This window comes from Anolis sagrei, chromosome 4 (assembly GCF_037176765.1).
Source record: "Anolis sagrei isolate rAnoSag1 chromosome 4, rAnoSag1.mat, whole genome shotgun sequence".
Classification (NCBI taxonomy): domain Eukaryota; kingdom Metazoa; phylum Chordata; class Lepidosauria; order Squamata; family Dactyloidae; genus Anolis; species Anolis sagrei.
The window spans coordinates 200,778,782-200,794,586 of NC_090024.1; the positions used below are offsets into that span (position 1 = coordinate 200,778,782).

Here is a 15,805-nt window from a genome sequence, read left to right on the forward strand (position 1 = left end):
CGGCTGGACCTACTACTTCATCACACTAGAAAATGAATCCACTTTAAATTCTGTGTCCTGCAGAATTCTGTAGTTAAGTGAGGAACATTTAATATAGTGGTTCTCAACCTGTGGGTCCCCAGCTGTTTGGGCCTACAGTTGACTAGCTGTTAGGATTTCTGGGAACAGAAGTCCAAAACATCTGGGGACCCTGAGGTTGAGAACAACGGCTTAACAGCCTCACTAAACTACAAACTCCAGAATTCTGCAGGAGGCAGAAACCGGATTTAAAGTGGACTCATTCTCTAGTGTGATGAAAAGGCTAGACTGCCATATAATGCAGCTTGAAACTGCGTTATATGGTCAGTGCAGACTCATATAATGCAGTTTAACTCCAATGACCTGCATGGTATAAGTCTACACCAGGCATAGACAAAACTTTGGCTTTCTAGGTGTTTTGGACTCCAACTCCCACAATTCCGAATTATGAGAGTTGAAGTCCAAGACATCTGGAGGGCTGAAGTTTGGTCATGCCTCGTCTACACTGACCATACACTGCAGGTCCAAACAGAACAGAGAGAGCCAACCTTGCTCCCTCTCCCTGTTTGTTTGTTTGCTTCTCCTTCTCCTTCTCCTTTCGGGATGGACAAGAGAGAGCCAGGACTGAACACTGAGGACTCTCCTCCTCGCTGACTCAGCCGGAGAGGATTCGAATTCGGTTTCGTTTTCGTTTCTTCTCATCTGGAGGCTGCTTTGCGAGCGGATCCCTTTGCCTGGCGGCGCTGGACTCGCCTCATTCGCTTCGCCTGGAGGCAGAGGAGCCAAAGGGTCCCCAAGATGCCCAAAGCCACGGTGAGGGAGAAGGTGGAGATCGGGAAGGCGTTCGCACAGTACCTGAAAGACACGGGTCGAGAAGCCTGCAGCGACAGAGAGAAGCTGAAGATCATCTACAACCAGGAGTTCCGGTAGGTGGAAAGAAAGAAGGCAGGAGGGGAAGGAAAGCAGAGGAAGGGTAGCATCTCCCCAATGGGAAGGAATGAGAGAGAGTCAGTGCATGCATCTAGAGGAGAATCAATGCTGCTCTAGAGGACTTGAACTGCCATGGCTCAGTGCTATGGAATCATGGGAGTTGTAGTTTTCTGAGGCACCGGGGCTCCTTTGGCAGAGAAGGCTAAAGACCTTGTAAAACTACAACTTCCATGTGTCTACAGCATTGAGCCAGGATGGCAGTTCAAATGTCAAAATGCATCCCTTTTCCATGCTGGATGCACTCTTAAAGGGAGAAGAAGAAAGAAAGGCAGCCCTCCTATTTCTCTCCCCCCCCCTCCCCCTTTTTGTTGTTTATCTGCAGAGCTGAAAAGGATTTTTTTTCTTCCTCTGGTTACCAAGGCAGGTTACCAAGGCAGGTTACCAAGGCCGGTTACCTACATAAATAGGGGCGGAAATGGAGAATCAATACAGTTGGACACTTATTTTCCCTGCTCTGGGTCGTTGCTATGGAATTAAGGTCTTTCGCCTTCTCTTCTCAAAGAGGGCTCCAATCAACTACAAACCCCATGAGATGCAGCCGTGGCAGAGAAAAGTGGAATAATACTGATATACCAGCGTGATAAGGAAGTTCGGCTTCATGAGATGCGAACTTTACAAGCTGACACATTTTGTTCCTGTGGTGTCATCCTATATAACACAATAATAATAGTAAAACTTTATTCATATCCCTCCACCATCTCCCCAAGGAGACGTGGGCCAAGCTCAACAATACTGTACAATTATACACATAGGAATACAACAGTAAAATATAAAGAAAAAAATGCGAGAAACAATATAAATAAGCACAACAAACAATATAAAATCACAATAATTGAACACAAAAATTGATCACAGTGGGACACTAGTTGTCCAATGGGCACTGGATGGAAATGTATGTTTGTAGCCCAAAAATGGGCAAACTTGGGCCCTCTGGGAGTTTTGGACTTCAACTTCCACAATTCCTAACAGCCTCAGTCCCTTTCCTTTTCCCCCTCGGCTGTTGTAGCCACATGGCAGAATTATAGCAGTTTGACACCACTTTAACTGCCATGGCTCAATGCTGTTGAAATTCAGGGATTGCAAGATGTTTCGCCTTCTCATCACTACCTCATCACACTAGAGAATGAATCCACTTTAAATCCAGTTTCTGCCTCCTTCAGAATTCTGGAGTTTGTAGTTTAGGGAGGCTGTTAATAGCTCCTCCCTAAGCTACAAACCCCAGAATTCTGCAGGAGGAAGCAACCATATTTAAAGTAGATTCATTCTTTAGTGCGATGAGGTTCTCCGACAGAAAGCTCTGGTGCCACAGTAAACCTTACATTCCAGCAAACCATTTTTTTATGCTCTCGAAGACTTTCATGGCCGGAAACACTGGATTGGGGTGAGTTTTCCATGCTCTATGGCCACATTCCAGAATCATTCTCTTCTGATGTTTCACCTACATCCATAGGAGGCATCCTCAGAGGTTGGGAGGGGATTTTTTGTGGTGTTGAATGCTTTCATGGCTGGAATCACTGGGTTGCTGTGTGTTTTCGTCATTCTATGGCCATGTTCCAGAAGCATTCTCTTCTTCCATTTCACCCATATCTATAGCAGGCATCCTCAGAGATTATGAGGGTTTTTTTTTTTTTAAACTAGGCGAAAGTGGGGTTTATATATTTGTGGAATGCCGAGGTTGGCAGAAAGAACTCTTGTCTGCTTGAGCCACGTGTGAATGTTGCAATTGATCACCTTGATTTGTTTTTATTATGTTTTATACTGCTGTTATGTATTTTAGTGTGTTAATATTTTAACTGTGTTTTTTGGGTTTGGCCCCATTTAAGCTGCCCCAAGTCTCTTCGAGGTGATGGAGGCAGAGTACAAAAATAGTAGTAGTAGTAATAGTAGTAGTAATTATTATTATTAATTAGCATTGAATAACCTGGCAGTTTCAAGGATTGACTGCTTCCTGCCTGGGGGACAAGTCTATATATGAACCACTAAACACAGAGCCCAAACATGAATAAAAGAACATGAAAGGCACTGTAGGTTAATTCAACCGGAGAAGTCGGCCATAGTAGATCACTTGATGAACCAACCTAGACACAGCATATTATTTGAGAAGACAGAAATGCTGGACAACTCTAACAAACACCATGTTGGAATACACAGAGAAGCCACTGAAATCCACAAGCATGTGGACAATTTCAACAGAAAGAAGGAAACCATGAAAATGAACAAAATATGGCTACCAGTATTTTAAAAACTCCAAGATCAAGACAGTAAATAGATAGAAACATTCAAAAACAGGGGAATTCCAGACAAGAATATAATCAGGGCCAGCTAATCACCTTCCAACAAAGGATTCCCCAGGCAGGAAACAGCCAAGCCTTGAAGCTGCAAGGCTATTCAATGCTAATCAAGGTGATCAATTGCAGCCTTCAAACTTTCCTTAAACAGACAAGAGTTCTTTCTCCCACCCTGGAAATTCCACAGATAGATAAACTCCCAACAGACCTCACAACCTCTGAGGATGCCTGGCATAGATGTGGGTGAAATGTCAGGAGAGAATGCTTCTGGAACATGCCTATACAAGCCCGCAAAACTCACAGCAAGCCATATTTTTCCCCCTAAAAGTGGAATCAAAGAGCTGTACATGTTTCGGTGTGACTAATATTGCTATTAAGTGGGGTCTTTGCTGACTAGGCTGCTGTGATGGGAATGAGGGCAAAGGTCTCTATTTAATCACAAATGCTCTCGGCAGAAGTAAGATAAGGGACATGCTCCTGTAAGGACGTAGAGTAATTTTGACTCATATTATGGCGAGGGCTGTATCAAGAGATTCAAGGGGAGGATTGAATACTGGCTCTGCAAAGAAGGCGGCTAGCTCTTGGTTACATGAGCAGACCTTGGGCTGTGAGACCAATGTGTGCTAGGTTGTTGTCCATAAGAAGTAAATCAATTACAAAATGGATCCAGTTGAAACATTCATGTGTCTTACCCTGTGGTTTCAGGGTGTTACAATGCTGTTTTGGCTAGCTGGTTCCATGTCCTGAATTCTTAGGCTTGAAGGCTGCAATTCTGTACAAACTTGCCTTGCAGTGGGTTCCATGGAACGTAGTGAGATTTTCTCTTGAGTAGAAGGGTAGAAGAATTGCACTGTTGTCGAAGGCTTTCATGATTTTCTATGAGTTTTCTGGGCTGTATGACAATGCTCCAGAAGCATTCTCTCCTGACATTTCACCCACATCTATGGCAGCCATCCTCACAGATTTTTGATTCCAACAGACCTCACAACCTCTGAGGATGCTGGCCATAGATGTGGGCAAAACATCATGAGAGAATGCTCCTGGAACATGGACATACAGCCTGGAAAACTCACAGCAAACCAATTGCACTGTTTATTTACTCTGTTTTGGCTGGCTTCAGGAAACAAAAGCAGGCAAACACCCAATACTCACCCACATCCTGGTTCCAAGGCCCACTTCGTTTCTGTCTCCCTATTTTCAGGCAGCTACAAAATAGTTTCATAGTCTTGCTTTTCATTGAAATGCAACACAATACAATCATGGGAGCCTTTTACATTTTTACAAAAGAGTGGGTTAAAATAAAACAAGAACTACTACAGCTGCTACATTTTTATTTAAACAAAGTTTTCAGGGGGTTGAATCTTATATTTGTTCAAGGCCTAAGGTCCAATGCCGCAGTTGCAGAGCCAAAAAAGTAGCGATGGGAACACTGATGTACATTTTTTCCTCTTTGATTTCAATCGAAATTTGAGAATCAAAATGGCTTCTGTGATAGGAAGGACAGCTGGCACTAAGGGCAGTTGAAGACATTTCTAGAAAGGGATTGTATGCAAAGGTGGATATAGAAGTATCTTGTGAATTATTTCAGGATTGAAAGTCTTCTTTTAGAATATATTTATAGTGGTGTACATTCAGCCTCTTGCATCGGAAATCTCGTACAGTAGAGTCTTGCTTATCCAACCTAAATGGGCCAGCAGAACGTTGGATAAGCGAAAATGTTGGATGATCAGGAGGTATTAAGGAAAAGCCTATTAAATGTCAAATTATGTTATAGTTGAACAAATTAAGCACCAAAACATCATGTTTTACAACAAACTGACAGAAAAAGCAGTTCAGTACACAGTAACATTATGCAATAATTACTGTATTTACAAATTTAGCACCAAAACAGACAGGAGTTGTTTCTTTCTCTCAAACTGGACTGCATTGGATAATACAGAAGGTTGGATAAGCGAGGCACTACTGTAATTGGAAATGGACTGTATGTGTGTGTATAATGGACTGTATGTATGTGTGTGTGTGTGTGTGTGTGTGTGTGTATATATAGTGAAGTGCTTTAAAAAAATTATTTTTATTTACAGCATTTTTCCCCCGCCCTTCTCAACCCCTGAAGGGGGACTCAGATTGGCTAACATAGGCAGCAATTCAATGCCATATCAATAAACACCAATATAAAATCATAAATACATGGAAGGTTAAAAACAGTAACAATTAATTATATAATCACCTAATCGCATAATCACATAGCCGTTTCCCATTATCATAACAGTCGTCAGTCCAATTCCATGTTCGGAATACTGCTGTGCCTCTGTACTTTTTTTAATACAGAGGAATCATTTGATGGGAGGTTTTGGAATATTTTCCTAAGATCATAATTAGTTGTTGTCTTCTACACTTTCAAATTTTATTGGTGTGGTAAGAGAAAAATATTTAATCTCGATGTGATTATTGCAGAATCTTGCTAACAATTAAAATCACTCACAAGGAAATCTTGGACATTTTTTTAATTCTAGGTTGCTACTACATGGGTGAGTTTTCAATTCAGTACCCTCCACCACCAAAGCCCCACCTCCTCAGCTCCTAAAAGTTGCCTCCAGGTCTTCCAGTCTGAGCTGGTTCCTCTTATCAGGCTGTTTCCCACATAGAGCCCCAGATGTTTTCACTCTGTTTTCATTCTACTTTCATTCCTCAGCCTTGCCTCTGAAGGTGTCCTGATGTCTTGAACACACCAGATATAAAGAGTCCATGACATTTCATATGTTTAAAATTGAAAGAGAGGTACAGGCAGTCCCCAAGTTACAAACATTTGATTCATAGTTAAGAATGAGGATGAGACAACAGGAAGTGAGAGAAATCTACCCCTCAAAGGGGACATTCATTCCAGAGAGCATTTTTATGGGGAAGAGGGGCCGCCACTGAAGCTTTATCACCAACAAGCTATTATTTTTCAAAATCCACTTAACACAGGGACATAAAGTGAGGTGAACTCTTCTAAACAGGGACACAAACAGCAAAACAAATACCACCTTTTCCTATGCTATCCAAAGCTCACCCCCCAGTCTATATTGGGCTGCAATTAGACTTGAAAATGTACCTGATCCAACTTACACACAAATTCAACTTAAGAACAAACCTACAGGAATTGGGGACTGCCTGTACTTATAATAGCTCAATAAGAGGAAATGTAGTGTCATGTCAAGAGTGCCCATAAATGTTGCTGAGAATTTTAGAGCCTTAAAGTCCTTTCATGCCACACAAGGACTATAATGGTTCCATTATAAAGCTGTGATTCCACTTTGACTGTCATGGTTCCATTCAATGGAATTTTGGGATTCAAAGTTTACAGAAGAGCATTGCTGAAGGCTTTCATGACTGGAATCACTGAGTTGCTGTGAATTTTCCGGGCTCTATGACCATATTCCAGAAGCATTCTCTCCTGACCTTTTGCCCACATCTATGGTAGGCATCCTCAGAAGTTGTAAGGTCTATTGGAAACTAGGCAATTGGGGTTTATATATTTGTGGAATGTTCATAGGGAAAAAGAACTGTTTGAGGAGGGAAGGTAATGTGAAAATGTGAGTAGATCAATAGGTAGCACTTTGGTGGGAAGGTAATGGCGCTCCATGCAGTCATTCCAGCCACATGGTCATGGAGGCGTCTGCGGAAAACGCCGACTCTTTGGCTTAGAAATGGAGATGAGCACCACCCCCCAGAGTTAGACACTACTAGATTTAATGTCAAGGGGAAACCTTTACCTTTAATAGTCCCTTTGGAGGGTGCAGCTGCAGAGACAGGTGAAGTGTCACCCTGCCTGCAGAGCAGTGCCAAAAGATGGAGAGCAGGGGAGTGAATTCCCTCCACCACCTACCTGCCCTCTTTCCTTGGTGCTGTGGGGCTTGACTTGGCTCCCAGTCAAGTCAGTCTCTATAGTGGCAGAAAAAAAGGGGGGCAGGTGGGCCGGGGAGTGCCTGCCTTTTTTGTCTTTTGGGATGATGAGGCTTGACTCAATTGGGAGGTGAGTCAAGTCCTATAGCTCCAAAAGGACAGTCACACCCTAAATTCACTTGCCCGCACAAGTAAGCTAAGTGTACGACCATTATGTGGGGAAGAGAGAAATACCAATTTTGCCTTCTCCAAAAGGGGTGTGTGATTATTATCAGGTGAAATATGGTAAATGAAAAGAGCATGCATTTAAGCTTCCAGTTAACATGATAAAAGTTGCAAATCGTTTTGGGACACTGGTATTTCTTGCACATTGTTTGAAATATTTTCACCTTCCCCTTCAAGAAGAAGAAGAAGAAAGACTACAAGAGGGCACAGTACTTTGTATTTCAGGAAATAAACTCAGTCTCTCAAAGTGTGGCACTTTGCATAGTAATATTTCAGACTGATACAGCTATGTCTTTGAACACAAAGGGGAAGCAGAAAAAAACTGTGTTCACTGTTATAAAACAATAAAGACTTCTAGATCTTGTGATATAAATTGATTAGTTTTTATGGTTCTTCTCAAAGCTTCTGTTTTGCTATGGTTGATTGATGTAGCCAACCCCCTGAAACCACCCCAGTTTTGCTTCTCATGCCAAATCTGGAGGAGACACTAAGATAAACATTCAATTTGAACTAGATTTTTTTCTTTTTTGACTAATGAAAAATCCAACCAGAAAAGAAATATAAAAAAATATATAAATAAATTTGGTTTTTGGAAAGTTCCTCAATATTCAGGATTATTGGGGCATAAGCTTTGCAAAAATAGGAAGGAAACAACTCTGTCAGCAATAAGAAGAAAAGCATTATTATTATTATTATTATTATTATTATTATTAAACTTTATTTGTACCCCGCTAGCATCTCCCGTAGGACTCGATGCAGCTTACAAAGGCCAAGGCCTCAAACATAGATTTTATATCACTGAATAAAATTAATGTTAATGGTTGGAATGAAAAATAGGCTTTTAAAAGAAATTGTGTACTCCTTTAAGTGCTACAAACTATGAACTGTGTTTTTAACTATATTGTATCTATTTTAGTTTGTAAACTACCATCTTGGATGGAAAGCTGGGATAAAGTGAATAACAATAACAAAGCAAGTAAAAAACAAAAACAAGCAAAGAACTGTGTGATGAAAGATAACAATATATCCAATCATAAAAACAGATTAAGTATATAGGTGGCAACGTCGAGATAACATTTTCAAAGGCTAGCATGGTGTCTCTCATAGTTTTGGAATGAGGCACTCTTTTATGTGCTACAAGCTATGAAGGTGACCAAACTGTTTTAACTACAGAAGACTCACAGTTAATTGGAACTCAAGCAACCAGAACTCTCAAACAGCTAGCAAAAAAAAAAAAAAAATCAAATAAATACCGCATTCACAAAGCTGCTATTATATAATACAGTAAAACTGTGATGTATTAAGTTTGCATGTGTATTAATTTGCTTTTAATTACTGTATTTCAGTATTAATATCAGGCAAATACAGAATTCATGTCTGGTATAGTATAGCATACAAACAACCAGAAATTACATCTATCCAGCATCTACCAATCCTCAAGGGTTCCGGTTAACTGAGAGTCTACTGTATGTTAGATCTGTTTTTATTTGATTCGCCATCCTAGAGGGGGAAGTCAGGATGTAAACAAAATGTTATATCCTTATGTGATTATGTGTTGCCAAAGGCTTTAATGGCTGGAATTACTGGGTTGCTGTGAGTTTTCTGGGCTGTATGGCCATGTTCCAGAAGCATTCTCTCCTGACGTTTCACCCACAACTATGGCAGCCATCCTCAGAAGTTGTGAGGTCTGTTGGAAACTGAGCAAGTGAGGTTTATATATCTGTAGAATGACCAGGGTGGGAGAAAACTCTTGTCTGTTTGAGGCAAGTGTGAATGTTGCAATTGGCCAGATTGATTAGTATTAATAGCCTGGCAGCTTCAAAGCCTGGCTGCTTTCTGCCTGGGGAAATCCTTTAGCTGGCCCTGATTGTTTCCTCTCTGGAATTATCCTGTTTTCTGAATGTTGCTCTTTGTTTACTGTTCTGATTCTAGAGATGTTTTTTTATAATATTGGTAGCCAGATTTTGTTCATTTTCATGGTTTCCTCCTTTCTGTTGAAATTGTCCACATGCTTGTGGATTTCAATGGCTTCTCTGTGACATGGTGGTTGTTAGAGTGGTCCAGCATTTCTGTGTTCTCAAATAATATGCTGTGTCCTGGTTGGTTCATCAAGTGCTCTGCTATGGCTGACTTCTCTCGTTGGATTATCCTTATGTGATTGTTTGCATTGTTTTAAGTTGATTTTTAGACTGAAGGCAGGCCAAAAATATTTTAAGAAATAAAATACATGCATATATACATTAAATGGATTTTCCCCAACTGTTATCCTTTCTGAATAAACTTACATTCAGTGCATGATGGAGGGGGATGTCTTGTGCTTACTAATAACACAGAGGGAACAGCAACCTTTCCTGCAGTAGTAGTCTTGCATGGGAAGGGGAAAAACATGCCTTAAACCTCCTTTTTATCAACCTCCTGTATTTTTACGATGGGCAGGAATGAATGGAGTGTTCTTTACTGGCTACATAATCCATCAAAGTAATCCTCAAAGAAGTAGCTCTGTTAATATCTGACAACATAAAATGAAGAAGGGGTAGATAGGAATGCAGTAGCATCTTTAAAACTGAGTATTATTTTAATATTAACATTTTCTTTTTCAGATGTAGTACAGTGCAGTATTAAATCCTGACTATAAAATATATTCATACAGTGGTGGGAGCGGGATAGAATGTAATAGCACACAGAAAGGAGCAAATCATGTCCCTTGCTCTCAAATTTTAAAGGGCTTGGTGAAGTGATACAGGTCATTCTGATTTTTGGTCAGTTAGTGTTGATGTGTTAATCAGTCAATCTGGTAAGTAGATATACATTCTTACATTCTTAAAAGTGCTGCCATGTTTCCCCCTGTCTCTTCTGTCTTTTAATTCACCCAAATAATCCTATTCACTTTTTTGCTGTCTTCCTGCTATGTGTTGTTTCTCTGGGCAGGAATAATGCAAGAGGACCCAACTTCTCCTCTATACTCTACTCACTATCGATTTCTGGCAATGCTTCAATCAGTCAAAAGCATGTGATATTTGGAAGGGTAAGAGATGAGTATTTGATTGACTTTCCCCCATTTCATAGGTTGGGCAAGTTGTCGTAATGTGTATATATGTGTATTTATTTATGTGTCTTCAAATCACCTTTTGACTTATGGTGACCCCATGAATTTCCCAGAGTTTTATTAGTCGATGAATACTCAGAAATGGTTTTACCAGTTCCTTGCTCTGAAACGCAACCTGCATCACCCGTTACGCATTGGCAGGATCTGGTGCCTTTAGGGTATTTAGAGCCCTTGTCTTGATACCTCCACATGAAGGACCTTATCACACTCAGGAAATGGTTTTCCTGTAGGCAATCTGTAACATTTGAGAACTGGATGCATACTGATACAGATGAACCAGATTATGCTCATTCCCATATCAAATGAAACAATGTGCCCAGACTCATCAGATGGCAGACAGATGACTCTTCCCAATCTGTAGGATGTGCCCCTGCATCATTGTCTTCCCTTTTTTTGGGGAGGGTGTTTGTGGGGGAACTCTGCTGCTTCCAAGTGTTGTTCAAACATCACATAATCTCAGGAGCACTAACATTGTGTAGCTGCAGTTTCCCTCTTATCCAGTTTCCCGCCCATAATAATAATAATAATAATAAAACTTTATTTGTACTCTTCTACCATCTCCCCAAGGGACTCGGTGCGGCTTACATGAGGCCGAGCCCACAATAGAACAATAAGCAATAACAACAATAATACAAAAAATAAATAAACTCATAAGCAAAAATAAGCAATAGACATTAACAATAACACGACGTGTGTGATCTATTGTCATCCAGCTTCCTATGGGTATAATCACACAGCAAAAGCTGAGCTTCTGATGAACCCAGGAAAACAAAGGATGGGTGAAGACACTTTCCAACATCTTTCAAAAGCTACTGGATGCATACTCTTTGTGTATGGTTGCAGATTAAAGGGGTCACGTGACATGTGGTCAAACTTGTAAGAGCTCATATGCAAAGAGTGTCAGAGACTGGATATTTCCCTTTGTGATAACATCCTAATTCAAGAAAAAAAAATTAAACACCATATTTTCAGGTCATTCAGGGGAAATAATTGTGGTGAGGGTTTTTTTTTTGTTATTCTGAATTAGAGAAAACATGTTAAATCAATTTACACAAAAGACTTGGACTCTTTTGGTAGATCTAACTACAGGACATTTATAGTTGGCACATCTCAAGTTTACCACTTGTGGAAAGAATTTTTAGGGAACCCCTGATTGCGACTACAATTTTTCTTCTCTTAGTGTAACAGTTGCTGGAAATTACCATTCTTTTGCTCCTTTGCTTGCTGTCTTACAGGGAAACAAGAAAATGACACTTACTGATCAGTACTGGAGGCCACCAAAAAAAGTTGGAGATCAGCCTAACCAGGGCCCAAGTGCAGATGGTGGGCTACCTCCCCGTCGGTTCCGTGTTAAGGACAGGTACAGAATAAATAGGAAATAGAGGGTGGCAAATTGAGGGAACAAATAGAATAAATTTGACAGGAAGTACAGAAAGAAAGAGATAATTTTATCAAGGAAAGCTATCGTACCAAGCCCAGTTTATATTTATTCAGCCTCATAGAAAGCACTGACTAACATCTTCTAAATAACTAGAAACTATAGTGCCAAGAAAACACTATAATAAGTATTCTTTAGGGTTGTCATAGGTCATCATTGATTTGAAGGTACACAGCAACAACAAGCCTCACTGGTTTGATGCTATTGTCTTCCCATAAATATGTTAAGGAATGTATCTTTATTGTAGGGATAGGGAAAGTGTAACTTATGGCCGCATCCATCAAAGCCATGAGGAGTACCAGTATTTCCATCCCTCCCAAAAGTCCTCATCACATTTCCTAGAGTATTGTCCACAAGGACTCCATTCCTCTCACACCCATTGTGAGTGCCATCAGATCCCCTACGTACAATTTGGCAAAATTTCTGGCTGCACAACTACAACCCTTTATTGAACTTACTACACATGCATTAACGACTCATCCCACTTCATTGAGAAAATCAGCAATCTTAAACTCAAACCCAATGACAAACTGATCAGCTTTGATGTAGTGTCCCTATTCACCAAAGTCCTCATATCAGATAGCATGGTACTCATTAACCAGAACTTCCCAAAAAACATCACAGCCCTGTTTCATCATTGCCTCACTAAAAGCTACATCTAGTGGGACAATGAATTCTATTAACAGAAAAATGGGGTAACCATGGGGAGCCTTCTTAGCCCGGTAATAGCAAAATTTTATATGAAACACTTTGAGAAACAAGCTCTGGGAAACAGCAACAAAAAGCCCACTATATGCTTCTGTTATGTGGATGATACATTCACCATTTGGAGCCAGAGAGGAGAAGAACTAAACATGTTCTTGGACCATATCCACCCAAACATCTAATTGACTATGGAAAAAGAAAATGAAGGGAAAATGCCATATCTAGATGTCCTAGTCATTCGCAAACCAAACAAACAATTGGGCCACAAAATCCACAGAAAATCCACACATACCAATAGATATCTAAATAAAAACTCCAGTCATCACCCAGAATAAAAAAGAAACACATTTAAAACTCTGGTGAAGCATGCAAACAGAATCTGTGAACCCCTCCTCCTTCAAGGTGAACTGAACCACCTAAACTGGACTCTACAGGCTAATGGTTACTCTTCTGCAGACATCAGAAGAGCTGTAAGACTTAGAACAAACCACAAGAATAAAGATAAAGAGCCACCTAGAAGGCAGGTGTTCTTATCATATCATCACCGCATAGGAAAACTGATGAAGAAACATAATGCTATGGTCAACAAAGGATAAGAGGGATCCTCTAACTACTGCAGGAGTCTATCACATAACTGTGTAGCTGTGGACAAGTCTATATAGGGACTACCAAACGCAGCGCCCATACACAAATCAAAGAACATGAAAAAAAGTTATAGGATATGTTCCTCAAATATCCCATGGACCTCTGCCACTTACCCTTTCTTGTAGCCATCAAGATAGTGATTTCAGCTTCTGAACTTTAGACAGGCTCATTATAGACTCTTGCCTTTTTACTTATTGCTCCTAGAATTTCCCATTTAGGATGAAGTTTGTTCACAGTGTCTAGAATGAAGTTGGATATTAGTGATCACATTGTACTGGTGCAATGCTAACCACATAGAGCCATGCTGACTGGTGTACTGTAGAGGCTGCATTCCAAAAATACTTGTCACAAATGGTAGTCCTTGGGTTTAATGACAATATTGGCCTTGAACTCAAGGGCTTTTGAAATCCCCAAGGAAACCCTAACCAAGAATAGGGGCTTTGTAAAGTAAAAAAAAAAAAGTGGACTCTTCCAGGTACAAGCAGTTACAAACATCCAACTTTCAAATGACTCATAGTTAACAACAAGGGTGAAACCAAAGGAAGTGAGAGAAATCTACCCTTGGGAAGGGAAATTCACTCTTGAAAAAGTTACCATGGGGAAAGGTGTCTCCACTGAAGCTTTCTCACCAACCTTTGTTGGTGAACCAAATTTTTCAAAATCCAATTATCACAGGGACAGAAAGTGAAGTGAAATCTTTTGAACAGGGACACAGATAGCACAACAAACACCACACCACTTTCTGTCCCTGTGATGATTTGATTTTGAAAAAAATGGCTTGTTGTGGAAACAAGGATTGGTGAGAAAGCTTCACTGGAGACACCTTTTCCCCATGATAGCTCTTTCAGGAGTGAATCTTCCTTCCTACGAGTAGATTTCTCTCATCTCCTGTGGTCTCACCCCCATTGTTAATTATGAGTCATTTGTAAGTTTGTAACTCAGAGACTCCATGTAATTTATTTCTAATTTGATATTCAATAGTTACATTTGAGGCTGAGAGAGAAAGCAAGCTTTCTTTTTTAATACAGCATTGTTTTTAATACAAGATTATTTGGCTCGTGCAGTGCAGTTCTTCTCTTTGATGTCTTGTGCAGAAACAGCACACACATCTTTGGCATCTTTCTCTTAGCCCCTTATAATCATGCATCCAAACAGCTTTGCCTTCACTATATTAGTTTACTTTTAACACGGTACTTTCAGTGACTGTTTCCTATACAACACAGTGAGTTCTTTCTTTGAAGACAATTGGTATCATCTGAGAATCTGTCGATCAAATCTGATCAGTATTGCTGCAGAGCAGTTGAGTTCAGTCCTACAAATGCTTCCTTGAGAAATTTTATGAGAAGTACTAATACTATTGTCTTTCCTCTCCAGAGCTGAATTTATCTCCAAGAAGAATGAAATTGACATAGTTTCTACATGTGATGTAGGTAATGGTAAAATCAGTTTCCACGTGTCTCCTAATAAGAGCGTTGAGATCCGGATTGAGGTAATCAATAATGGGACAAGTGACGTCACACTTTGCAAGTATCAAAAAATACCTAAACGGCGTGAATTCACCTTGAAGGCTTCTATAGTCCCACCTGTGAAAATACCACCAGGTAATTTCTGAATATCAACATTTAGAAAAGCTACTTTTTTTCAGAATGCAACTCTATGTAAGGTGCGGGGTGCTCTGAATTGGAGCAAAAAAATAAAATAAAAATGGACAGCTACCCTGCCTCTCTTGTGGTTTCTAATATAGATACTTTTTTTTGTCTTCAGGGGCAAAGTATGAGATCCTGGTATGCTGTCTGACCCAGGATTATGGCTTCTTTGCTTTCACCCTGAAGTTTGAGTTCATGACTGAGCAGAATGAACGCTTTGTCATAGGACGTTTTGTGTCAGCTGTAGCCAATACCAAGTTAGCCGAACAGCTGCGTCCCACATCAACTTACCAACCATATCAAGTCAAACTATACAAACCTCAGTTTGTCACGATAGAAGATGGTGTCCCACCAAATAAGTAAGTGAGAGTTTGCTGGTATTTTCTGTTGCATTCTTTGTCTGAATTGTCCCTGCTCCTCTTACAAAGCACTTCCCAGTTCCATAATCTTTCAGAACTCCATCCTTAACCACCCGTGCTGTGACCTATCTGCTTTTTTTGTTTTCTATAGTTTTACAAGAACTTTAGCCTTTTTCTGCCAATTACTGCTGGTTTATCATCAAACTACAAGTTGCATGATCCCATTTCATTGAATCATGGCAATCAAAGATGTCTCAGACTGCATTAATTGTGCAGTGTAGATAAGTGTGTATTAGTATTGCACACATATAGAAGTTTGAGACTTCCTTAAACTGTCATGACTCAGCCTTGTGCCATCTTTGGATTCTTACAGTGCCGAGCTATCTAAGAGTTATCTTTTTAGATGCTTCAAGTGTTGTTGTTTGATGGGCTCTGAGCTTGTTACAAACTCCCAGGGTGCTGTGGGGTAGAGCCAAGACAGTTGAAGTGTTTGAGATATC

The 15,805-nt window shown here is 40.2% G+C and overlaps 1 protein-coding gene across 2 annotated transcripts in view; it reads left to right on the plus strand.

The window, feature by feature from the left end:
• The first annotated feature begins 676 nt into the window (after nucleotides 1–676).
• MOV10 (Mov10 RNA helicase) overlaps nucleotides 677–15,805 on the plus strand; it is a 34,481-nt gene continuing 19,352 nt past the window's right edge. The window contains exons 1-5 of one of the 2 annotated variants that reach the window (XM_060772689.2): nucleotides 677–944; nucleotides 10,335–10,431; nucleotides 11,748–11,872; nucleotides 14,675–14,901; nucleotides 15,065–15,305. In XM_060772689.2, coding sequence (XP_060628672.2) covers nucleotides 817–944; nucleotides 10,335–10,431; nucleotides 11,748–11,872; nucleotides 14,675–14,901; nucleotides 15,065–15,305 — 818 coding nt within the window. In that variant the 5' untranslated portion in view covers nucleotides 677–816. The remainder of the gene's footprint in view (nucleotides 945–10,334; nucleotides 10,432–11,747; nucleotides 11,873–14,674; nucleotides 14,902–15,064; nucleotides 15,306–15,805) is intronic. The other variant, XM_060772690.2, reaches the window with a different exon arrangement.